The 26,564-nt window shown below is 43.2% G+C and overlaps 1 protein-coding gene across 2 annotated transcripts in view; it reads left to right on the plus strand.

Moving 5' to 3' along the window:
* The window catches only part of TFRC (transferrin receptor), a 67,275-nt gene that overhangs the window by 29,809 nt on the left and 10,902 nt on the right, over positions 1-26,564 (plus strand). For both annotated transcript variants that reach the window (XM_030216065.1, XM_030216064.1), the window contains exons 8-14: positions 3,363-3,458; positions 8,869-9,008; positions 10,182-10,351; positions 18,133-18,252; positions 22,589-22,674; positions 22,773-22,836; positions 25,216-25,283. In XM_030216065.1, coding sequence (XP_030071925.1) covers positions 3,363-3,458; positions 8,869-9,008; positions 10,182-10,351; positions 18,133-18,252; positions 22,589-22,674; positions 22,773-22,836; positions 25,216-25,283 — 744 coding nt within the window. The remainder of the gene's footprint in view (positions 1-3,362; positions 3,459-8,868; positions 9,009-10,181; positions 10,352-18,132; positions 18,253-22,588; positions 22,675-22,772; positions 22,837-25,215; positions 25,284-26,564) is intronic.

The following is a 26,564-nucleotide window of genomic DNA, read 5'->3' on the forward strand; positions in this document are numbered from 1 at the left end:
GTTGTTGGGACCCGTGACATGTCTTCGTATGAGATCAGCTCAATGGACCCAGCTTCTCAGTGGTATCAAGCCATGGGGAGTCTAGAAGATGTCATCCAGAGCTTGTATGCTCCCTTCAGTGGTAGACCATTCGATTCAATTTGACTCTGAGACTTCCATTCCAAATTCCTCAGCCAAAAAAAGTGCTGGCGGGTGCATCTCCCCTGGGGGGGGGGGGGGGGCTTATGTAGATGGGCTTAACACTCAAGGAGTTTGGTCCTCCCAGGAAACAAATCTTCAGGTCAATTTTCTGGAGCTCTGGGTGATCTGGAACGCTCTAAAGGCTTTCAGAGACCGGCTGTCTCGCCAAATTGTTCTCATCTGTGTCAGGAGGCCGTCTGGATGTGGCATTGGGCTCGCCAACATGGCATGTTCCTTCGAGCCACCTGTCTGGCGGGCACAAAATACCCTGGCTGACAGACTGAGCAGGATAATGCAGCCACATGAGTGGTCTGTCAATATGGGCATAGCCCACAAGATCTTTGAGCATGGGGCACCCCCTTGGTGGATCGTTTTGCCGCTCTGATCAACCACAAGTTCCCTCAGTTCTGTTCTATGCTTCAGGCCCACAACAGGTTAGCATCAGAGGCCTTACTCGTCAATTGGGGGACAGGTCTTCTGTATGCATATCCTCCCATACCTCTAGTGGGGAAGACTTTGTTGAAACTTGAGCAAGATCACAGAACCATGATTCTGGTCATGCTGTACTGGCTGCTGCAGATATGGTTCCCTCTACTTCTGCAGTTATCTTCCAAAGAACCATGGGGATTGGAGTATTTCCTGACCCTCATCAACAGAATGAGGGCTCCCTTCTACATCCCAACTTCCACTCTGGCTCTAAAAACTTGGATGTTGAGAGCCTAGTATTTGCTTCCTTGGATCTTTTGGAGGGTGTTTTCTGGGTCTTGCTGGCTTCCAGGAAAAACTTCACTAAGAGGTGCTATTATTTCAAATGGAGGAGTTGTCATCTAGGGTGAGAGCAAGGTCCCAGATCCCCTTTCTTGCCCTACACAGACCCTTCTTGAATACCTTCTTACACCTGTTGGAGTCTGGTCTCAAGACCACCTCAGTAACGGTTCACTTCAGTGCAATTAGTGCTTATCACCATGTAGAGGGTAAGCCCATCTCTGGACAGCCTCTAGTTTGCTTCATGAGAGGTTTGCTTTTGTCAAAGTCCCCTGTCCCAGCCTCCACCTGTGTCATGGGACCTCACCGTTCTTACCCAGCTGATGAAAGCTCCTTTTGAGCCACCAAATTCTGCCATCTGAAGTACTTAAACTGGAAGATCATGTTCTTGGAGACTGTTACTTCAGGCCTTAGTAGTGAATGTAACTTATACTAAGTTTCATCACAACAGAGTAGTCCTCCGCATGCACCCTAAGTTCCTTCCGAAAGTTGGTGTTGGAGTTTCATCTGAACCAGTCAGTTGTCTTGCCAACATTCTTTCCCCAACCTCATGATGCCCATCCTGGCAAAAGTTGCTTGCACACCTTGGATTGCAAGAGAACGTTGGCCTACTATATGGAGCGGACAAGGCCCCACAGACAGTCTGCCCACCATTTTTTTTTTCTTTTTCTTTTTCTTTTTTTAATTTTATTGAAACTTTTTGGAATAAACGCATCCAACAAAGCAGCTATAAGTGAAGCATTGTAACCCTCAACCACCCTCAAATGAAAACGGTAACAGAATTCAAACACGCGTGGGATAAACATAAAGGAATCCTATTCAGAAGGAATGGATCCTAAGGAGCTTAGCCGAGATTGGGTGGCAGAGCCAGCCGGTGGTGGGAGGCGAGGATAGTGCTGGGCAGACTTATACGGTCTGTGCCAGAGCCAGTGGTGGCAGGCGGGGATGGTGGTTGGGAGGCGGGGATAGTGCTGGGCAGACTTATATGGTCTGTGCCCTGAAGAGGACAGGTACAAATCAAAGTAGGGTATACACAAAAAGTAGCACACATGAGTTGTCTTGTTGGGCAGACTGGATGGACCGTGCAGGTCTTTTTCTGCCATCATTTACTATGTTACTATCCCTCCCCCCCCCCCCCCCCCCTCTAAACCTACTCCCCACCTCCCCCTCTTAACATGAGAGATGATATGCATATGGCCACTGCAAGTCCATTTCCAGTTCTCATTCAGGTGGGTTCCAAGAATCAGTCACTGTCTATACCACGGGGACCACCAGCCAGGGGAGAAAACGCACCATTTGTAGTTGGTTGGTAGATTGCATTTCCTTCACTTATGCCAAGGCTGGGCTAACCCTGGAGGGCCATGTGAAAGCTCACAATGTCAGAGCCATAGTTGTGTGGGTAGCCCACTTGAAGTCGGTCTCCATTGAAGAAGTTAAGGCTGCGACGTGGTCTTCAGTCTACTCATTCACATCACATGACTGTCGGTTCAGGCAGACAGTGTTGCAGAATCTGTTTGGGGTCTTGAATCCAACTCCACCCTCTTAGGCTCGTTTTATTCTGTTCCAGCCTGCACTCTCCTTCAGATTGTATATAGTTTCAGGTTAATCTGTGTTATGTCATCACCATTGTGAGGCCCAATTGACCAATGTTTGTTTTTGGTGAGCCTGGATGCTAGGGATTCCCTCCTTATGATAATTAATAAGCCTGCTTTTTCCTTGGAGAAAATGCAGGTACTTACCTGTAGCAGGTGTTGTCCGAGGACTGAAGGCTTTATATTCTCACAATCCCTCCCATTTCCCCTTGGAGTTGTCTCCTTTGTAGTTTATTTTTTGCTGTAGTGTTAAACTGAGGCGATTGTGTTCTTGCGGCGGGTGGGAAGGTACTCGCGCATGTGTGGTGGAGCATGTCTCACGCTGTAGAAAGCTCTCATTAGACTTTTGTAAATTCCGAACCGGGCAATGCGGGTTGGAGTTGCCCGCTTGTGAAAATACAATGCCTGCTGTCCTTGGAGAACACCTGCTACAGCACTATACGTAATCATTATCTTTTTGGCATTTCTGGGACATAAATTATTGAAGTCTGCCTGGCCTTGTCCTTAGTTTCCAACTACTGAAGTTGCCATTGAAGCCCAGTCCAGCCTATCCAAATCCATCTTGTCAATTGCGGGACACAGACTGTAAAAGTCTTCCCGGCACTGTCCTCAACGTTCCAAATTAATAGAATTTCCATCTAAGCCCTTTTCCTGCCCATCCTAAACTGGATTGCAGTATACAGGACTGTATAAGCTTTCCCAGCACTGACCTTAGTTTTTCACAGCTGGATGTCGCCATCTAAGCACCACTCGACATACAAACATGCAACCATTTAAGTTTTGTGTGTTTTTAATATACCATTCATTTTCTTGTGTCTTTCCTAGGTTGCTAATGCTGACAATGTGAACGCAGCTGGTGTTTTGATCTATCCACATCCCTCAGATTACAGAGAGACTGATGTGAATGTGCTGTATGGACATGTAAGTTTTTGGAACTCAGCTGCCGAGAACAGTACTGGGGTTTGTGTGGTGTTTTTAATGTGCACCCATCAGATGCTTGCTAATTTGAGTGTCAATTTTTAAAGCTCTTGTTATGATCAGGCGCTAGGAATATCGCACTTCCTCCCCCACCCCTAGGTAGTTCATGTACCACATCTTTGACAACACTGACTTCCAACTGAATATTGCATTACATTCAAGATCCTGCTTCTGAGCATTTTAGATTGAGTCTTCCCAAATATCTGATCTCTCTATTCTATATACTCCCTAGACCTAAGGCTGCTCAATTTGAATCAACTTGATATTCTTGCTCCCTGTTTATAGAATAACTTACCCTTGTACACATTTGTAGTGAATTATCCTTGCAACACTTTAGATCGGCAATAAAGACTTGGCTCTTCCAGCAGGCATATCCTACTTATTTATGTTGAGATTATATGCTGTGCATTGTTCTGTTCGATACAAATTTTGTTTTTTTTTTACCTTGGAATGAATTCTTTTCTATCTGCTTTTGTAGTTTTTCCAGATATATTTTTAGGTTGTAAACTGCTTGGTCCTGCTAATCGGTTAAAGCAGTATAGCAAATCAAATGAATGAATAAATAAATTTGTTGGCTGCTGCAGTAAAAGCAGCATTTTCCATCAGCAGTCAGGATTGAGTTGCATTACAAGTGGGTGACCAAATAGAGCAGCTCTAGCACTCGATATGTGTAAAGTTCTTAACAACAAAGTTGACTCAAAAAAGCAGACAATGCTTCAGATGGTTTAATTGTTTGTTATGAAGAGAGGTGTGGTAGCCGTGTCAGTCCACTCTTAAGGTTATCAATAGAAATCAAACAAAATAAAACATGGAAAAGAAAATAAGATGATACCTTTTTTATTGGACATAACTTAATACATTTCTTGATTAGCTTTTGAAGGTTGCCCTTCTTCGTCAGATCGGAAATAAGCAATGTTGGTAGATGACAGTATATATGAGTGAAACATCCAAGCATTACTTTGACAGTCTTTTCCATGTTTTATTTTGTTTGATTTCTATTGATAACTTTATTATGAAGCAAATGAGACTTGACACAGATGTGTTTCGGCCAACAAATTGCACTGAAACGTCCACTTGGAATGTTTGTAATCGGTATGAAAAAGACAAACACATAACACGCTCCGTGCACTAAAACAAGTGAAATCTCACAAGAGCTTCTAGGCTGCAAGCAAAGGCACCTCTCTTCCTGCATGCAACAGTCTCCTCTGGTTTTTGTTCTTCACTCTACCAAATCTTATCGGATGTTCTTCAAAGTATCTGAATCCTGTTGGGGATTTGAAATCCAGAATTTTAGTGCCCGTTTCAAGTGTTTGTTCTGCTTGTGCTTTGACTATAACCAAGCTGATGCAAGTATTGGTTGCATGTTTCTCCCCCCCCCCCCCCCCCCCTAAGCTGAAGGATTCCACTTCAGGTGTGCATATATATATATATATAATATATATATGTGTGTGTGTGTATATACTACTACTAAACATTTATAAAGCGCTACCAGGGTTACGCAGAGCTGTACAATTTAACACAGATATATAGGAGTAGTGGGGAAGCAGGTGTGCATCTACCAAAGGGGGGGGAGTTACCATGGAAAAACTACAGGAACTATATATATATATATATATATATATATATATATATATATATATATATATATATATAAATTTTTTTTTTTTTAATTGGAATATTTTCATCTTTTTAAGATTTTAAATGGTATGGCTCCTGTAGTTTTTCCACGGTAACTCCCCCGCCCCCCCCCTTTGGTAGCACAACTTAAGCGGAAGGATTGTTGTGTATTGGTTTTCTCATCCTTCAGAACTGTTCATTTCAAGAGGCTTTAGTAGAAATCCTTCTTTTAAAGCAGTCTGAGTATGGAATGTGCTTCCTATTTTTCTAAAAACAAAAAAAAAGCTTTTACTGTCTTTTGTAGACATTTGAAAAAATTTTTGCAAGTTTTTAACTGAATCTGATTTGGTCTTTTAATATTTTAACTACTGTAAACTGCTTTAGGTCCAACATCTTGGGGAAAGGCAGTATAGGAGTGTCCATATTAGATTATAGAGCATGTGTGTGTAGATTTGGGGGGGGGGGGGGTGGGGGCACGTTCAGGAGATCCTATGGGGAAAGCACTTTAGCATGAGTGTATAGAGTTGTGAGGAGGGGAGAGGCTAGGCATGATTATAGTGACCGGTTCGTGGGGGGAGAGTGAGGGATACTTGTAATCGGGCAGTGCAGTTGGAAGCGTACAATGTTTTGGACCATACTACTATTTTTGTTTTCAGTTGGGGGGAGGGGGGTTATAGGACAAAATAGGTCAGAGGTAAGAAGGGTCCTGGATCAGGTAGAGAACACTGTCCCCCTTCTATGATCTAGGGGCAACACAGGAGGCTTGGAGTACGGGCTAAACCTTATTTTCAATCAAGCACAATCTGGAATGGCAAATTAGTGGTAAATCTAGGCATCATTTCAATTGTTGAAAACAGTCATGGCGGTGGGGTCCCCCCCCCCCTAAGAAATATTAAAAAAAAAATGTACAGGTACTTATAGGATTAAGGCTTTGGTGTTTTTATTCTTTGCCAGAAATCCACTTAGTTTCAAAGAGCATGGAAAATTGAAAACGGTGGTAGGAGGTAGTATTAATGCACTATTAATAGCCAAGAAAGCAGGAGTAACCATTCTGGTCCCTCAACTGTGGCTTTCATACTGGTCAGTAATTTCATTCTCTCAACGCCTATCTGATATTTCCTGTGCTGTGCTGTCCTGGTGTACCTTGAATCTTCACAATAGAACCTTTAGTCCTTAGATTTTTACCACAGCAAGAAGGCAGTAAGTTGACCACAGAACAAATGGATAAACCATAGAAAGTATGTTAATCAAGGAAGTGTTTATTGACCTGACACAAGACCACATTTCAGCCTCTGCCTGCACCAGGGGTCAGATAGTCACCTCAATTGTAGATAAAAGATATGAGCAATGACTAATATTCAGCAGACTGCACAACAAAACAGTACAAACCCTTCAGAGAGAATAAATAGTACAGAGCTGTGTAGCATTTCTCAAACTCTCTGCTCCCAAGCCTTTTGCCTGGTGTTCCTTGGGGTTCTATGTGACGGCCCTGTTCTCTTCATATTCACCAAACCCCTCTTGTCCTACTTACTCCCTTATATTCACCAGTGGTTCTTAATCAGTGTCCCTAGGAGGTGGAGGTGTCGCAATAATATCTGATGGTTGTAAAGGAAGCAGGCTTGCTTTCTACATCAGTTCTTGCAACCTGGGAAGGCCAGTGTACTTGAGTCAGGTTCTTGAAATTCCTGTAACAGGTCCCTATTTCTGCTTCCCCACTACCCCCAATTTATTTTTTTTATTTTTATTTTTTTGTTACATTTGTACCCCGCGCTTTCCCACTCATGGCAGGCTCAATGCGGCTTACATGGGACAATGGAGGGTTAAGTGACTTGCCCAGAGTCACAAGGAGCTGCCTGTGCCTGAAGTGGGAATTGAACTCAGTTCCTCAGTTCCCCAGGACCAAAGTCCACCACACTAACCACTAGGCCACTCCTCCACTGTTGCTACTGTTTGAGATTCTACATGGAATGTTGCTATTCCACTAGCAACATTCCATGTAGAAGTCGGCCCTTGCAGATCACCAATCTGGCCGTGCAGGCTTCTGCTTCTGTGAGTCTGACGTCCTGCACGTACGTGCAGGACGTCAGACTCACAGAAACAGAAGCCTGCGCAGCCTTCTACATGGAATGTTGCTAGTGGAATAGCAACATTCCATGTAGAATCTCCAACAGTAGCAACATTCCATGTAGAATCTCCAATAGTATCTATTTTATTTTTGTTACATTTGTACCCTGCGCTTTCCCACTCATGGCAGGCTCAATGCAGCTTACATGGGGCAATGGAGGGTTAAGTGACTTGCCCAGAGTCACAAGGAGCTGCCTGTGCCGGGAATCGAACTCACTTCCTCAGTTCCCCAGGACCAAAGTCCACCACCCTAACCACTAGGCCACTCCTCCACTCCACAATAACTGTTGCCTCCAGCCCCAACAGAAAATGTTGCAAGTCTGTCTATAGATTCTGTGTGCTATGTAGTTTTGAGTAGCATATTTGCAGGTTTTCATGTTGCTTCACAGTATCTGGCAGTGGAGGGATTTTGTTGCTGTTACTGAGGTGATGCTAAAATTTGAATATATACTTGTTTGTATGTCAAATGAGAAATTGGGGACTGATGTGTTGCTTACAGCTTTTGATATGGGATGGACAAATTGACACTAAACTTTACAGTTAAATAATGAGATTTAGGTGGTGGTTTTTGTTCAGCTGTGAAGTTTGTTGTTTTGGGGTGTCTCGTACATGAATCTTGTCTGTCAGGTGTTGCAACAGAAAAAAGGCCAAGAACCACACCGATCTACACTGAAGATATTCAACTGTTGTAATCATATGAATACTTTTCCCCCTGCCTCTCAATAGTCCCATCTAAATTGGATCATGTTTCTAATTGATTAGGAAAAAAAATCCAATACTTAGCTTCCAATTAACCCAGTGTTATCTTCTCTTGCTGTCCCATATGCAGCACCCCTTGTGTGCTTTCTGTCAGAGGCACCCCAGTTTCCTTCAGGGATATGGCAAAGATTTGTGTGCTGATCGATAAGGACCTTAGCTTTGTCCCACATTCCTCTGTGGTTCAAAAATGTTTTTACACACTGATGCGTATGGCCAGTTTTTTCTCTACATAGGATAAAGATGCTTGATTTTTCTTTATGACTACATTACTGCTGTTCTATCTACTGAGGCCTTTCTATGGAAACTGCTTCAGTTGATGGAGTGCATCAAACTTGTAAATTAAATATGAGTATGTACACAGCATTGGCTCACAATCTCTTAATGTGATATCTTTTAAGATTTAGGTATGTCTTTCCAGGTTTACTGCACGGGCATTCTGTCCTACGTTTTCCTGACACCATATTCTCCAAGAACCCTCTGTTCCTCCCAGTGTAATCTTTAGGCTCTCATGGGTTAATATGACTAGACTGTACTAGGGATTCTTTATTTTCAGCAGGGAATGCTGGATGGAAATAAAGGTCTTAAGAGCTTGGGCTATTCCTCCCATGTATTGTGTGTGCGTTCAAGTATTAAGAATTTCTTTTTCCTTTTTAACTTAATATAAAATTGATTGATTAGTACCAAGTGCTGTCAGCAGGTTTGCATGATAGTGTGAGCTTTTACAATGGAGGAATTGACTTCTGTGGCTTTTAATATGGCTCAGACTTGGGTGGGAAAACAAAATTCTGCAGTTGTACAGGTGTAATGTGTATTCTGAATGCTGCCACAGCTTGCAAACTTTCTTTTGTTACAGGCTCACCTTGGAACTGGGGACCCTTTCACCCCTGGATTTCCATCCTTTAACCATACCCAGTTCCCACCATCCAAATCTTCCGGCCTTCCTCGTATTCCTGTTCAAACAATCTCTACAGCAGCTGCCAGAAGACTCCTACAGTAAGAATTTTGTGCCACAAATTTTTTAATTTATAATTTTGTTGAATTTGTAAAGGTAGAAAGAAAGCTGGACTTAAATGTCATGTGTGTTCTTTATTTTTATTTTTTGGCATCTGGTATCCATTTTCTTGTTACACCGCACTAAACTCCAACTTATATATGCAAATATCTCTTTATTATAAATACTTATGCCTTATACCAGCTATTAACTTTAAACATTAAAACACTCATTCATCACCTTTCAACCACCACTCACCCTATATACTAGTTATCTACAATGTCTTTAGAAATTTAAATATCAAACCATTATACATGAAAAAAAAATCCTGCTTCATCACATTAGTGAGGCAGACAGTTCATAGCACTCAATAATGTCCACTGCTGTAATGTGCTGTTTAACATTTTCTTGTGCCTTTCCTTAGCTTCCTCACCAGACCAGGGTTTGAGTTTTACCCCTCAACCAACAGCCCAATTACTTGAGCTGGTGCTGTATAGTTCCCTTTATACAGCTCAGTTCACCAGCTCTATTTGTCTAGTAGATGGTGGCAGGCCTACCATGCAGTGGGTCTAGTCTGCTCTGCTCTGGCATTTGCTCCTGGACCAGTTGGAGACCAGTAGAGCTAGGAGAGCAGGGAAGAAGTCCAGGGTTTGACGTGCTACAAATGTGTGGATGCTACCAATATGTGGTCCCTCTCCTTCTTCTGGTTTATCTGATGGTCTCAGGTTTGTCTTCCCCTCCCACCTGTGGAACTGATCTTGAAATGAATTCATCTAGCAGCAGCTGGCATAGGAGTGGCATGAAGCATTGATCACAGCAGTTTGGGCTTGTGTGGGAACAGTACAGGAGCTGAGTGGCTTGGCACTGTGAGATGCATGCACCCCATTCCCCCTCCCCCAAGACACTAGCTGAATCAGTACAGCTCCTACTTGAAAGAGGAGCATTTCCATTGCATTGCGCTTTTAAGTGATCCATCCATTTGAACCCACTTTCACTGAAGTTTCTAGCCTTTGTGTGGAACGATGAACTTCAACATAAGATTCCTGAATCTTTCAGTAACTGAAGGAAAGGAGTTCTCCCAAAGGAAGGAGATGCTTTAAAAACATTTTAACATGCAGTGGACTATAGAGGTTTGCCAGTAACCATTGCTGTTGAAACGGTCTAATCTTTTACAGACTGATGGAAGGAGCAGAATGCCCTGTGCCCTGGCGAGGCTTTTCATCCCCGTGCAAACTAGGGCCTGAATTCAGTAATGGAAACAGTGTGAAACTGGAAGTGAGAAATGAGATGGACACGAGAAAAATTCATAACATATTTGGCTTTATCCGAGGCTTTGTAGAACCAGGTAAGAACTCCAGGGTGGTACAAATCAGGATGGGATTTTAAACTAGAGCTTTGCATGGGGACAAATTCTGGTCATGCTTTCGTCTTTTAGAAATGAAGTATTTGCTTTTTCCAGAAACATATCCCAAGAAAATAAGTTTCCAGTGCCTTTAGAGAAAACAAATGTTGATGGGGTGGCAAAAACCAGTATCTGGAACAGATGTTAAGAACATGAGTAGCCATGCTAGATCAAACCAATGGTCCATCTAGCCCAGTTTCCTGCTTCCATCAGTGGCAAATCCAGGTCACAAGTACCTGGCAGAAACCCAAATGGTTACAACATTCCATGTAGAACCCTAAAGAATAGCAAGATTCTGGAATCCTAAAGACTAACAAGATTCCAGAATCTCAAAGAGCAACAACATTCCATGCTACCAATCCCAGGGCAAGCAGTGGCTTCCCCTATGTCCATCTCAATAATGGACTATGGTCTTTTCCAGGAACTTGTCCAAACCTCTTTTTTTTTTAACCCAGGTAAGCTAACCTCTGGTTTCCACATCCTCTAGCAGCAAATTCCTAACAGTTTAAGCATTGTTCTCCACAACATTACTGTTGAGCAGAGTGACCATAGGGTCCTTATAATCTGCTTTGGTACAGACCACGCCTAGTCACTGAGAACGGCGTGGGTCAGGGAACAATTGCTGGACAGGGGAATTATTACGCCGGGCATGCCTATGAAAGGACTGTGGATTTTGGCAGCATTCGGCAGCAAAATGACCCAGCTGATGGCAGCACCAACACTCAATATGTGCACGGCGATTACGGCTAGCAGCTTCTGGATGCTGCAAAACACTGGGAATCTGGTTTATTTTATCAAGGGCAGTCACAGCGTCAACCTTTGACTGACCTGGATTAACATTGCCCGAAGGGATGGGGAATAACTGAGAGTTCAGTGGTTTAGAGGACTGGGTTAGAAGTTCGTTGGAGAACCCTGACTCATATGGAGGCAGAGCCCCCTCACGTGGAGTTGTAGGAGCGGCTACATCCAAAGTTGGATGTGCCAGGGTTTGAGAATGGTGCAGAGATTTGGGATTACCTTTCTGCTCCTTAATAAGGAAAAATTCATCTATTACATTAAGGTGGTTATCACAAGGGAGAAACTCTAGTACACTCTAGGGGCGGGGCCATGGTCAGAAAAGTATGTGGCACAAATGGTGTTGAGTAATTATGTGCTGAACTATATTATAGTTTGAAAGGAGTTTAACAAACAAAGTAGCACTAAATGTAAATACAACAAGGCTGGCACTATACCTAAATCTGCATTAAAAAATTAATCCAAAAAATAGAGTGAATTATATACTTGCCTCTCTTCAGAACTTTCCACTCTTCAGGGATATGAACTTTCCACTCTTCAGGGATACTTTACAAAAAGGAACTCTTCAGATGCCACACGTTTACCCATTTCAACTTTGGCTCACCGGGACAAGACACAGTAATATCATAACATTTATACTTAGTAGTCAAGGGACTTAGCAAACCCCACGTTCTAAACCTGGGTAATTAATTAATTAATGCATCCACTAATTAACCTGCTCTTAGGAGCCATTACAAGAACCTTAAGACAGGGCCGCTCAAGAATACCCTTATCACCCACAGTTTGGTCAACCTCAGGACCACAAAGAGCACCCAGTTTAGTCAAACCTCAGGACCGCAAAAAAAAAGTATTGGTCTACCTTAGGACCACAAAAACACAGTTTGGGCACTTCAAATCTCTAAAAAAAAAAAAAATGTCTCAACTAAATGTATAGTACCCTAATTAGGGCACTCTCAAAAAACACTCCTTTCTGTTCACAAAGGGACTTAGGGCCGCAACACTCCTCTGGACAGAGGGACAGCCGGACCCTAAAAACCACTGCTTTGTACAGGGACAGTAGGTTCCCAGGACTCGTAAGCAAAGGGGCGTAGATCCGCCACACTCCTCTGATTTTTTTTTTTTTTTTTTATATAGAGGGAAACCGGGTTTACTTGGCACCAGCCCAAACCCTCCTTTGCAAAGAGCACCAGGAGCTTACCTAAGACTGCAGCACTCCACTTATTTTGGGTGGGAAACCAGTCTCAAAAACTCTCCTGTACAAAGTATAGAACCCTAAAAAACACCTTGGTAGAGGTTAAGTTAGGCGCTCAACACTCCCTCTGTTTTAGGGGAAACAGCAGCAGTATGCGCTCAACACGCCCTGTGTGAGGGGAAGCAGCAGCCAGCACAGACTTCAGCACTCCTCCTGGTGGTGGGAAAACAAGTCTGGAACCTCTACAAGGGGGGGGGGGGGGGTCAGTCTCCACGGAAGGGAAACTGTGTAACAAAAAAAAAAAATGCAGATGTAAGCCAGGAACGGAAATCTTGTTGATAAATCAAAAAAGCAAGGGTAGGTAGAAATGAGTCAAACTGTAAGGCTTGGACGACGGAAGATAACCAGCTCTCATTACAGAGCAGGTGTATGTAAAAGGGCTTCCGCTATCAGCAGGAAAGTAACAGGAAAGTAAGCCGAACATTTCCAAGTCTGTTAGGACAGAGCAGAAAGCACATTAAAAAATTTACTTTTAAAATCAGTGTGTCAAGTCTGCTGCTGCATGTCAAAATAGCTCCGTTTAGGGAACTTGCAGAGCTCAGAATGTAAATAATCTAATGTTGGCAGCAGTCCCTGATAAAGGACCTTGAGCACAGAGGTTCATTTGGGAAATGATTGGGAAAGTCTAAGTGTTTTAAATGAGATGTGCCGTTCAAGTAGCTTTAACAGTTAGAAAAGCTAATGATTGGCAAGTGTGCTCAGTATTACTTAAATTAAGAGAGGAAAGAAAATAGATTTAAAGGTGGCAGACCCATAAATGAATTGAATCCCAGAGGCAAAACGCAAACTCTGCTACCATAATGTATATAATTGGGTCTGTAGGAACAGTTTGGGCAGCGGAAGCAATAGGATTTCTACTACCCTGAAAAGGATTGTATGTTCCCTTAAAATACTTAATTACTCTGACCTTGTATTTGCTCATGACTGCTTTACACAGTCTGGGCAGTAGCAAGCTCCATAATTAGAAAGAAACCCGGAGTCAGTGGATACAGGGGTATAGATTTATTAAGCATCCCACCCAGGGTGGTACAGGCAATCAGGCATTCATATCTGGAACATGGTGGAATAGCGCTTCACACAGCAGGTGCAGTCTGTCCTCTCTCTTCAGCCTTCTGCTCTGATTCCCTTCAGACTGCCCTTTTTATACCTTCCTCGTTACATTCATTCCAATGGACCCTAACTTTCTCACCAGAACTCTTTGGCCCTTATCAGTTAGATAAGAATGACTTCACATGTTCCCAAGCCTTCCTCCAGCCCCCCCTTTGGATGTTCTCATCCTACTTGCACCTGACCTACTGCTATCTTCCACCAGCCAAAACATCTTTGGCTCATGACTTCTTGCAGGTGCCAGTCCCACCATTGTTGATAGAGCAGATTCCCCACTCCCCTGTCAGCTCTCTGAGAACTCACTTCAGCTTTTGCTGCAGTGAAATGTATCTGTCGGAGATGATCTTTGATTTTTACAGGCCTAGCTCTTAGCCTGAGCCATTGGCCTGTATTTCACTGAGAGCAAGTGACAGCATATTTCTACACCCAGTATCCTGCTTCCATCAGTGGCAAATCCAGGTCACAAGTACCTGGCAGAAACCCAAATGGTTAACAACATTCCATGTAGAACCCTAAAGACTAACAAGATTCCAGAATCTCAAAGAACAACATTCCATGCTACCAATCCCAGGGCAAGCAGTGGCTTCCCCTATGTCCATCTCAATAGACTTTTCCTCCCAGGAACTTGGCCAAACCTTTTTTTTTTTTTTTTTTTTTTTAACCCAGGTAAGCTAACCTCTGGTTACCACATCCTCTAGCAGCAAATTCCAGAGCGTAGCTATTCTTTGAAATATTTCCTCCTATTTGAAGTATTTCCATGTAATTTCATTGTGTCCCCTGGTCTTTGTGCTTTTTGAAAAAGTGAAAAATTTAATTTTGGTTTTATCCATTCTTCTCCACTCAGTATTTTATAGTCTTCAATCATATCCCCTCTCAGCCATCTGTTTTCGAAGCTGAAGAGCCCTAGCATAGGGTTAACATATAGCTCCAGCAAAAGGACACATTGATCCAGTCCGGGTTTTGCTTCCATTTAAAGCAATGGAAGTAAAACCCTGACTGGCTCAATCTGTCCTCCTTTTTCTTGAGCCATATGGTAACCCCTTAGCTTTAGCCTTTCCTCATATGAGAGGAGTTCATCCCTTCATTGGGGCTTAGTATCCTCCATACCATTTGTGTTCCAGGTAACTAAGGTGTTTGAAGAGTGGTGGGAGGAAATCTTTTGCAAAAGTCAATGCACCATCAGTATTGCAGCTCCTGGACCCTGTGGGACAGATACCTTCATTGGAGGAGGTTATTCATCTCACTCTTCACATGAACAGAAGCCATTAACATGCCTAGAGGATTCAACAACTTAGTACTTGGGGGTTCTGATATAGGGCATCAAAGCAGAGGCTAAGAAGCATCAACATTTGGCCATAAGAGTAGTAACCATTTTCAAAAACATCCCGCAGACAGTGGTATGCCTAACCTCAGTATCAAAGAGGTGTGTCAGTCTGAGGATTTAGGACCAGGCCACTGATACTCCAGTGACTTGAGGGCATGGCTTTGCCTACTGTGCCCACTTCACCTTGGCATTGGCAGTCTTCAAAGAGGAACTTTGACAAGAAAATAGAGGCTGTCTAGATTCCTGGCTCAGCACAATTGCGCCAATGTACAGGTTCATACATTGGGTCCTTGGGACCCTGTTCTACCTGGGTGACCTCAACACAACAAAACCAAATATCATAATGGACACACCCCAACTCTCCCCCTTCCTCTTTAATGTTCCCCCAATGTATCTACCATACATTAACCTTATTCTACCACAATTACACCTTGTATTCATACCGGAACTGGCGAACGCCGTTATGGTACTATGTAAGCCACATTGAGCCTGCAAATAGGTGAGAAAATGTGGAATACAAATGTAACAAATAAATGACAGCTACACTGTCTGTTTTGAATACCTTGAGGAAAGAAGCTTCCTTGAGGCATAAGTGAGTCTGGACATCCAGAGCAGAGGGCTTCTTACTCTGGCCTAGCACAGATGCAAATATCTCCTTTCAAATACTTTTCTGCATCTAGGTCTGAGCTAGTGGAGGGTTTGATTAGCTTCCCCACAGATCCTTCTCTACAGGAAATGAGTCTCAACAAGAGGACAACACCCATCAAATTTTTATTATGGAAATGGATATTCCTATTACTATGTAAGCCGCATTGAACCTGCTATGAGTGGGAAAGTGCGGGGTACAAGTGTAACAAATAAATACTACTACTTATCATTTCTATAGCGCTACTAGATGTACACAGCGCTGTACACTTGACTTAGCCACAAGAGGTATTCCAACTTTACCCTGATTCATGCGTATATTAAGCTTCCTAATAGATAAATGTAGACATAGATCATGCTGCAGGGACACTGCAAAATATAAATTACACACTCAGACTTGCACTGTGTGTGTGTCTCTGAATGACAATTTTTTTTTTAATCTACAGGATCAAACAAAATTGTTACTCTCCAATGTAATGTGGCAAGTCTTACAGTTGCAAGCAAGCCAAACCACCACAAGGGTGGAGGTACACAAATTCCTACGAAAAGTAGAATCTGAGGAAAGGGGGAGTAGGAGGAGTAGGCTCTTGAGCAACACCAGTAGGCGACATAGATAGGAACAATCTCTTTATTTAAATATACACTCGACTCAACACAGCCATGTTTCGGCGTTACAGACGCCTTCTCCAGGAGTCTTGTGATATATAGATATACGAATATTAAGCTCAAAGAGAATGAAAGCAAGGCTTCTACTACAATTGTAATCCACTGCTGATGCAGGAAAAAAGCTCAGCGTATTCAATTGCACTTCTGTGAAGTCAAAAAGTCTTACAGTTGCCACATTTGAAATGTCCTGGAGGTTGTGCTGATATCGATTTGTCTGCAGATAACCTAGCTTGATTCAAAATTGTTCATATTACGTTCTCTGGAAAAAGCAGCCAAAATATCTTGTTTAAATAATGGATGCTTTCTCATTATCTGCCAGTTCTTATACAAAATCTTAGCTACTGCATCACCACCCTTCGTATATCATACCACACCTTTGAATTATCAGGGGACTTGTTTTTAGGAGTTAATAACAAGGTCCTGTTATATTTAGCTCATTTGTAAACTGATTTCAAAAGTTTATGGGGATAGCCTCTTAATAGTAAGTCATTAAATAATTTGCTAGCATGTTTCTTGAAATCTTGATCGTCAAAGCAAATCCTACAAAGTCTCAAAAACTATGAAAAAGGTAAACTTCTCTTAAAGAATCTTGGAATGACAGCTGTTGTATTCTACTAAGGTGTTACGATCCGTGGGTTTCATGAACACCCCCCCCCCCCCTTCCAGAGCAAGAAAATGTCATCAATATAACACCACCATAGAGAATGCTGGAGATCACCCATAAATAAATTAGCCACCGATGGGGCAAAAGTGGTTCCCATGATTTCTGGTTCAGGAGTGGAGGAGTGGCCTAGTGGTTAGGGTGGTGGACTTTGGTCCTGGGAAACTGGGTTCGATTCCCACTTCAAGCACAGGCAGCTCCTTGTGACTCTGGGCAAGTCACTTAGCCCTCCATTGCCCCATGTAAGCCACATTGAGCCTGCCATGAGTGGAAAAGCGCAGGGTACAAATATAACAAAAATAAAATCGATACTATTGGAGATTCTACATGGAATGTTGCTACTATTGGAGATTCTACATGGAATGTTGCCACTATTGGAGATTCTACATGGAATGTTGCTATTCCACTAGCAACATTCCATGTAGAAGGCTGCGCGGGCTTCTGTTTCTGTGAGTCTGACGTGCAGGACGTCAGACTCACAGAAGCAGAAGCCTGCGCGGCCACATTGGTGATCTGCAAGGGCCGACTTCTACATGGAACGTTGCTAGTGGAATAGCAACATTCCATGTAGAATCTCAAATAGTAGCAACAGTGGAGGAGTGGCCTAGTGGTTAGGGTGGTGGACTTTGGTGGCAGTGAGTTCGATTCCCACCTCAGGCACAGGCAGCTCCTTGTGACTCTGGGCAAGTCACTTAACCCTCCATTGTCCCATTTAAGCCGCATTGAGCCTGCCATGAGTGGGAAAGCGCGGGGTACAAATGTAACTAAAATAAAAATTTCCATAAATTTGTTGATTGGTTGAATAATTGTGATACTGCTATACAGTTTACTTGTGATTTGTTCTTTTCACACAGTACATTCTTTGGATGTACCTATTGGTCAAAAGGGCCATCCATTTATGACTGAAACTTACACTATTTCTTTTTGCCATTTTCATGGTACAGACTGTAGAAGTCTGGCCGGCACTGGCCTTGTTCTTCAGCTACTGAAGCTGAATCTGTCCAGTTACAATTAACCAGAGCGGCAACTCCAGTCTTTGAGTGCCATAGGCAGGTCAGGTTTTCAAGATATCCACAAAGAATATGTATGAAAACTTTGGCTACACTACCTCCCGTTATATGCAAATCTTACCTTGTGCATATTCATTGTGAGTATCCTGAAAACCTGACTGGCTTGTGTTCCTTAAGGACCAGAGTTGCCTATTCCTGAATGTCAGTCTTGTCTCTGCTAGTAGTATGTTTAACATGGACTTCTTTTTTTTTCTGTGCTTACAGAACACTATGTGGTAATTGGAGCCCAGCGAGATGCTTGGGGTGCTGGTGCTGCCAAATCGGGGGTTGGAAGCTCCATGCTGTTAAAGCTAGCTCAGGTTTTGTCAGATATGGTGAAAAAAGGTAAGTCTCATAGCATCCGCTTGTGACTGGAGATTGCTGGTCACCAAACATGTGGAGTTCTTATATTATTGTACTTCTCTTTTTTGGAAGTTTTACAATCTGTCTGCTGTTATGATTTTAATCTGAGGCTTAGCACTGTAATGTATTCTGACTTCCAGGCTGCTGGTAAAGCCAAATTAATTCATTGGAGACCAGGGTAATGTACTCTGCTTTCTTACCTGCTAGTGATGCAAGTGCCCTATGTAGACAAGATTGTTCAATTCAATAACTTTACATTTTCTGAGGGGGAAAGGTTTTTTTTTTATTTTGTATTAAGCTCTTCCCCCCCCCCCCCCCCCCCCCCCCCCCCCCCCCCCCAAAGAACAGACTAAACTGGGAAGGTTGGAAATGCAAACATTTTTTTTTCTTCTTTTTCCCTTCAACCAGGAAAAATAGGTTTAATTACCACTGTGGTTGGTTGTGGTCCTGGGCAAATCACTTAACACTCCATTGCCCCAGTTACAAAACTAGAGTGAGCCCACTAGGGACAGAGAAAGTACCTCCATATAAATGTCTGCCACTTCAGTTGTACCACAGAAAGGCAGGCAGTATATCAAGTATGTGACCCAAAGCACTAAGTTGTTAGCAGACTAACTTCTATAACTGACTTTTTTAAAAATCTGGATCTCGAGCTTGTTGGAGCTGAATGAGATTTACTGTCGAGTTTAGCCATGCTTACCAGTACTTAGATCAAAGTCTGAATACTTTTGTTCTCTTACCCCCCCCCCCCCCCACCCATCCAGTGATTATTGTAATTGACTGATCTTGCTCTCCAGATCTCTGTCTTCTTCAGCCAGTTTGACTCCTGTTGTTCTAGTGTTCATGAAAGCTAAACTTACCCATCAAAACTTTCCAGTATTTTATCTGGCATGTGTCCAAGAAACTAAGGTACAACACTGCCCTTTCTAAGTGATTTGTTATTTAGATAAGGAACTTTTTAGAAATCTTCCTGTTAGACCAGTCCAGATAGCTGGGTTTATGCTCCCCAATCATCAGATAGATACACAACACAGCTTTCCATGGGCACCATTCGTACTGTATTTTGGTGGTGCTTCCATGGATGAGCTAGTATTCTCCAGCAGATTGTCAGCTGCTGGACTGGTGCAGTATGTTGTATTTTTTTTTTTTTATTCATCTCCAAGGATTGGGTCTGCAGGCAGTGCCTTTGGTTATTTATTTATTTTATTACATTTGTATCCCACATTCCCCCACCTATTTGCAGGCTCAATGTGGCTTACATAGATTTGATAACATTGTTCAGAGGGGCAGGGACCAAGGCCTGGGCTTTAGTACCTGATGCAGTAGGAAAGTCAAGGTGTTGGCATATGAGTCTCCCATGTTGGCATAGATGCTGGGAGGGTACGTGCTTGTGTTGCCTCTGGGGTCAGTGTGTCAAGAGATGGAGGTGAGTAGTGTTCCTTTCTCTATATCTATCTTCAATCGTCTCCTGCCCCCTTCAGGTTTTATAGTATGTGTATGTAAGGCTTGATTTTGTTCTGGAACGAGGTGGCACGGCATTCTGGCACTTCTTTGTAGCTGTAAGTGTCCTTGCCACCCTATTCTCCCTGCCCACTCCACGGTCCAACTTTTCTCTCTCTCGTGCCTTACCCAGCCAGAAACCCAACATCTTTGCTTGCCTCTTAACACCCCACATATACCATTTTTTTTTAAGTGGTTTTCGTTGCTGGGGGCAGCTGGCAGTGAGCAACAATTCAGATGCACTGTTCGTGCCCACAACAGAACCTTCTAAACGGGAATTGTGTGTGAGAAGGCTGTGGTTGGGCAAACGGATCGTCTGAATTGCTGTTTACTGCCGGCTGCCTCAAAGCGAAGAGCACCTTTTTAAAAGGTACACAGGGGAGGGCTGAGAGCCGAGAGGAAATGCTGGATTGATAGTTTGGGGGGGGGGGGGGAGGAAGGGGAAGAAAAAACGCTGGTCCATGGGAGGAGGAGGGGAAAATATGACACACACGAAGAGAGAGTTGAATTCTAGATATGAAGTGAGAGTGAGGAGTTGCTGAATATGGTGGGAAAGAAGAGTGAGAGGGGGAGATTTTGATGGGGGGTAGGAGAAAGGGATAGAGGAGGATTCAGATTATGGGTGGAAGGGAGGAAAAGGGAAATGCTAGCTACAAATGTGGGGTGAGGGACAGAGGGAAGACGTTACTCTATAAGAGTGGGGGGTAGAGAAAGGGAGGCAAGATGCTGGGCAGTGTAGAGAAGGATACAGAAGTGGAGGAAGGAGGATGCAAACCATGATGGAGCTATGTGTGAAAAGCCATAGGGGGTTGTCAAGGAGATTAGGATGGGAGAACTAGAAACTGAAAAATGGAGGTGGAAAGTTTTGATAAGGGGATGAGAAATAGGGTAAAATTTGAGTGGACAAATGCCCCAATCAAATCTCCTGCGCTTTTATGAACAGCGCTGGAAAATTAGTGCCAGAACAGCGCAGGGATTAAAACCCTCACGATGAAAAGTAATAGCATTCAAGTTCATGCACGCTATTAGTTTTGATCATGGTGGTACTTCTCTAGGAGGATTGTGCTTGGTGATGTTTTGACAGGTCCGGGTTGTCAACCCCCCCCCCCCCCCCCCCCCAAAAAAAAAAAAAAAACGGACATCAAACAGGAGGTTCAGTGGACCTCCACCCCCACCAACACAAGTGCACAGGGGGGGCTGCTAGCCCTCTAACCCCAACACAAGACAACCCCCTCCCTGGTGGCCCGTTGGGCAACATACACCCACCTCCATAGCTTGTAATGACGGAGAAGGGAGTAGCACTCCCCTCCTCCTTCCAGCGCCACCTCTAAAATGGCAGCATCCTGCCCACTGCATCCTAGGATGTGCTGGGCGGGGCTTCCCTACCAAATAAGGGAGTTTCTCCCATTTATTCAATGTTGCTAACAGTAAATAACCAACAGGTGAGGTTTACAAAGCCATAAAATGAGCCTGTAAGAGTCCTATGCAGCCTCTTACTGACCAGTATTTTCTCAGTATTAGAAGATGGTAGGTACCTGTGCATTCTGGCTTGTGTGAAGGGTCTGCAGTTCAGTCTTGGGGTGAGGGGGAGGTTCCCTCTCTTCCCCCCTTTAGCATATGGAATCTTCCTTGGAACTATATGTTTCAAAAAACAAAAAAAAAACCCACCACCTTACTAGCTTCTGTATAGCAGCACTAGCATTGGAGACAGGTTTTTGGAGCTCTTGAGTCCCGGTCTTGGTGGTTCCTCCCCCCCTCAGTCTCATCTTTGGACTAGTTTTAAGTTGTATTTGTGGTTGTTAGTTTCGAACAAGGGGGTGAAATGCTGCTGGGGTGTCTTGAGTGTTAAATCTTTACAATAAGAGATCATATATTGCTGAGAGCACCTCTTCCATGACTGAATTTTGTTCTGATATAGTGAAATATGCACTCGTGCCGGGTGAATATCTTCTGTTTAGACACTTTTACCCCGTTCACCCAGTGCCTGACAATTCTCTGTAGCTTACAATACAACATCCACAGTATCCACTTAAACACAGCAATCCCTAGTCCTGGACTAGTGAAACTTATATTTTCATAAGTCAAAGTACTATACAGACACTCAAGAGTAACTTTGGGGGAGGGGGGGAAGCTATAAACCAGTGAAAACGAGCAGGACTTCAGACATGTCCAGCATTTCTCATGCCCTCTCCTCCATCCATCCATATCCAGCAACTCTCGTCTGCCCTCCCCTCCCATCCATGTCCAGTGATTCTCCTTTGCCTTCTCTTCCCTCTTAGTGTCCCGCCCTCACGGAAACAGGAAACTACATCAGAGGAGGGCGGGACACTGAGAAGGAAAGGAAGGCTGGAGGCAAGCCTACTTCTTTAGCACTGCCGCTGTTGTGACTTCAGGTAATAAAATAAAAGATTTAAACACAGGGTGGCAGGAACAGAAAGCAGGGCTGTCAGGGAGGTGAGGGCGAGCAGGTGAGCCGGCCCTGAGAAAAAAGGTGCCGGTACGCCATACTGGCACAAAAAAAGCACTGCTTAATACATTTACCTTGCATTTATTGTCACCATGTGCCATATTTGCACACACATAAGTGCAGCCTGCCAAGTAAAACTGAAGGCACCATCTTTTTCACTGCAGCTTCTTGTCTTTGCTATGTGTTATGACTAACTTGAGAGTTCCTGTATTTCTCTTTTCCACCTGTCACTTTGTATATATTGGAAATGGGACTTAGAGAGGACAAAGTCATATGGAGAAATGGTCATTTGTGATAGGATGAGACACAAACATGTCCCTTTTCTGTTTTTTCTTTTTTTTTCCCTTTAAGACGGGTACAAACCCAAACGCAGTATGGTTTTTGCCAGCTGGAGTGCAGGAGAATTTGGAGCAGTTGGTGCCACAGAATGGCTAGAGGTATAAAAAATGTTGCTTATTCTGTGTTCAGATGCAAGTCGTGCAAAGAATTACAGCTGAGGTCTTTTTTTCTTTTTTTTTTTCCATTTCTCATTTAGGGTTATCTTTCAACTTTGCATATGAAAGCCTTTGCCTACATTAATCTTGATGCTGTGGTTTTAGGTAATGTTCTAAATCCTTTTATTCTTCCCCAGTTTAAGTTTTTTCTGAATGGATTCAGCTTTTGTCAGCATGTCTCCTGCAGGATATATGTTCTCCTTGAGTATTGCCACTTCTTTGCTTTCTTGTAACTTGCTCAGTAAGTATTCAGGTACAATGTATCCCTGCAATGAAGCTTAGTCTTAAGTGGGTGCCTGAGGCATTAAAATATAGTGATTCACCTAAGGTCACAAGTTTCACTGGCAGAAGGGGGGATTGCAGCCTAGCTTCCCTGTTTCTTAGCCAAGTGCCTTTATAGTCACTAGGCGACGTCCTTTCCCCCACTTTCTATTTGTCCTTTATTGCCACTTGGTGAAAATCGTTCGCAACTTTGCTGGGAGGGTGTGTGTTGGGGTGGGGTGGGGGGGGGGGGGAGACTCCACGTTCTGATTCCCCACTATCCCTCTACACTTAAGTGGCTTATCCTTAAATCAGGTTGGTTTCAGGTTAAGTATCCTTGTGGTGTTTTGTGGGGGGGGGGGGGGTTCCCTTCCTGTCAGAGCAAACACTGTAAGTACTACTACTTATCATTTCTAAAGCGCTACTAGACGTACGCAGCGCTGTACACTTGAACATGAAGAGACAGTTCCTGCTCGACAGAGCTTACAATCTAATTAGGACAGACAAACAGGACAAACAAGAGATAAGGAGAAAGAGTAGCAAGATTCTGGAATCCCAAAGACTACTACTACTGCTACTTATCATTTCTATAGCGCTACTAGACGTACAAAGCGCTGTACTCTTGAACATGGAGACAGTCCCTGCTCAATAGAGCTTTTAATCTAATTAGGACAGACAAACAGGACAAACAAGAGATAAGGGAATATTAAAGTGAGGATGATAAAATAAGGGTTCTGAATAAGTGAATAAGGGTTAGGAGTTAAAAGCTGCATCAAAAAGGTGGGCTTTTAGCTTAGATTTGAAGACGGCTAGAGATGGAGCTTGACGTACCGGCTCAGGAAGTCTATTCCAGGCATAGTACCATAGTACATGATGGCAGATATAAACTTGAACAGTTCATCTAGTATGCCCAACAGTCATATTATCAGATCATGATTAAACCAACAAAGAATATGGTATTGTTTATCGTTTAAGTGCTTCAAATAGCTTCCCACCTTAATTTCTTTCCCTCTGTGGTGAAGCTTTTTGAATACAATGTTACTAATTGGGGGATAATACTTTTGATTCCAGAGTCACTTGTATCTATTACACAAAGACTCCAGTATTTTGTTCAATATCACAAAAGGTTTTATTGTGTTGCAATGCCCCGTTAAACCTACTGGCACTGCTACCTAATATTAAAACCTCACTCACTCATTCATCCACTCACCTTGCACCACCTGTACTTGAATATAGACTAACCACTATTACATTCTGAACTGCAAATGTATGCTGTTCTTTGATTTTATATATGTTTTACACCAATTGTACATTATATCTTACAAAAATGATCACAAATCAGTCCTGCCAGCTCGATAGTCCTTTTCCTGTTGACGCCACGCTTTCCGCTTGGCCGCTGTAAACGTATTATGCGTAAACGCTGGATGACTGATCTCCAATGGGAAAACACTGTTTATCTGTTAACCCTCCGTTGGCTACTTAAATATGTCTCCAACCATCTGTATACATCAAAGGAGTAAACATGTGGACAAAGGGAGCCAGTTGATATTGTGTATCTGGATTTTCAAAAGGCGTTTGACAAGGTACCTCATGAAAGGCTACAGAGGAAATTGGAGGGTCATGGGATATGGTGGACTGTTGTTAGTCACCAAGCACACAGTACCTGCACTTTGATGTATACAGATGGTTGGAGGGTAATGTAAAAATCTGTTCTAGAAACTGGTAATCTTTGAGTCAGAGCAAATGTTACTCGTGGGGGAATTGTACACACTGATAATGGTTCTGCTTGCTTTGTCAGAATAAAGCATAACTGATGGCCTAATTATCTGAGTGTATGGGGAATTCTGTTTAAATTCTCTGTGTAGAGTTCTCCCAGGGGTAAAATACAACCTTACTGTGCATATTCTCAGAATTCCCCCTTTTGCTGTCAATACTGCTACAGGGGTAAGTTAAGGATTACATACGATTGCAACTGGATTTAATTTAAGCAGAAACATTTAGCATTCTCGATGGCAATAGAATGATTTATTTTAACATGTTCGCTTTTATAACATTCACTTTTAGTGTTACGTAACTGCTGTGCTTGAGATGCCTCAATTACCAAGGAATTATTTGCTTTCCCGTATTGTCCTCTCATACCCCACCCTTCCACCTCATGCAAAGCAATTGTTGAGGTTTCAGATTGGCAAAAAAGGAAATGACGTGAGCACTTTTCCTCAACAGGTAGTGACTCATTCCATGTATCGGGTAGCCCAATGCTGTACAAACTGATTAAGGCAACTCTGAAAGAGGTGAGTGCTCCAGTAAGAAACCTTTAAATCATGTGGGGTCTAAAATTGAGCAGCTCGCAGACTAGTGAGAGAATGCATGTCATGTAATGTATATGTTTCATGAGACCCACATTTCCTGTACATGGATATTAGCAGGGGAGTTCTACACAAAATTGTTTTTTCACCATATCCTGAAGTGTTAATGCAACAGATTAGTGAAACCTCCCTCCTAACACCTTGTACTCACAGCCCTTACCCAGCTCACGTATTCCCTTCCTCTCCTACTTATCTGCTCCTGAGTGTTAAAGGAGAGCATGTATGTGCATCCCTTCTCTATAAACATGTTGATTGACATGGCGAAACACCTTTTAGGTGCACTAAAACACAGAAGGCTTGTTTTTAAGATGACACATTATGTATTGCTTCCTAAAAATTACCCAGTTATGCATCTGCTAACTTCCTAGAGAATTCCTACAATAAAGCCTAGCTCCTCTTGTCTGGCTCCCCCCAACCCAAACACACACAGCTGGCTGTGTAGTCCTTTCAAGCTTTACTCCCACTATAGTCTTCCTTTTAAGCCCATGTATGCCATTGCTGCCATCTGTCCGTGTGCCATGTTCGTTGTGGGAGGCAGGTTCCACTTGTGTGCAATTCAGCCTATAGAGTTTGATACCACCGATGTGTACATGGCAGCTTTACAGAAATTGAATGCTACTAGTGCATATTCATCTTACCTGATCAGCTGATACCATCGCCAGCATATTCTGTACTTTTGGGTACTTGAAAGAATAGGAATTTTGTTGTTCTGTGCTGTTTTGAGTGTTAAGTGCTTAACTTTCCTTTTTTTTTTTTTAATTCTATTTTGCTGGCCTCCCACTTAGTCACCTCTCCCCTCTCCAGTCGGTTCAAAACTCTGCTGCCCGTCTCATCTTCCGCCAGGGTCGCTTTACTCATACTACCCCTCTCCTCAAGACCCTTCACTGGCTCCCTATCCGTTTTCGCATCCTGTTCAAACTTCTTCTACTAACCTATAAATGTACTCACTCTGCTGCTCCCCAGTATCTCTCCACACTCGTCCTTCCCTACACCCCTTCCCATGCACTCCGCTCCATGGATAAATCCTTCTTATCTGTTCCCTTCTCCACTACTGCCAACTCCAGACTTTGCGCCTTCTGTCTCGCTGCACCCTACGCCTGGAATAAACTTCCTGATCCCATCCTTGGCCACCTTTAAATCTAGACTGAAAGCCCACCTCTTTAACATTGCTTTTGACTCGTAACCACTCGCCTCCACCTACCCTCC

The sequence above is a fragment of the Microcaecilia unicolor genome, chromosome 10, assembly GCF_901765095.1.
Source record: "Microcaecilia unicolor chromosome 10, aMicUni1.1, whole genome shotgun sequence".
In the NCBI taxonomy this organism is placed as follows: Eukaryota; Metazoa; Chordata; class Amphibia; order Gymnophiona; family Siphonopidae; genus Microcaecilia; species Microcaecilia unicolor.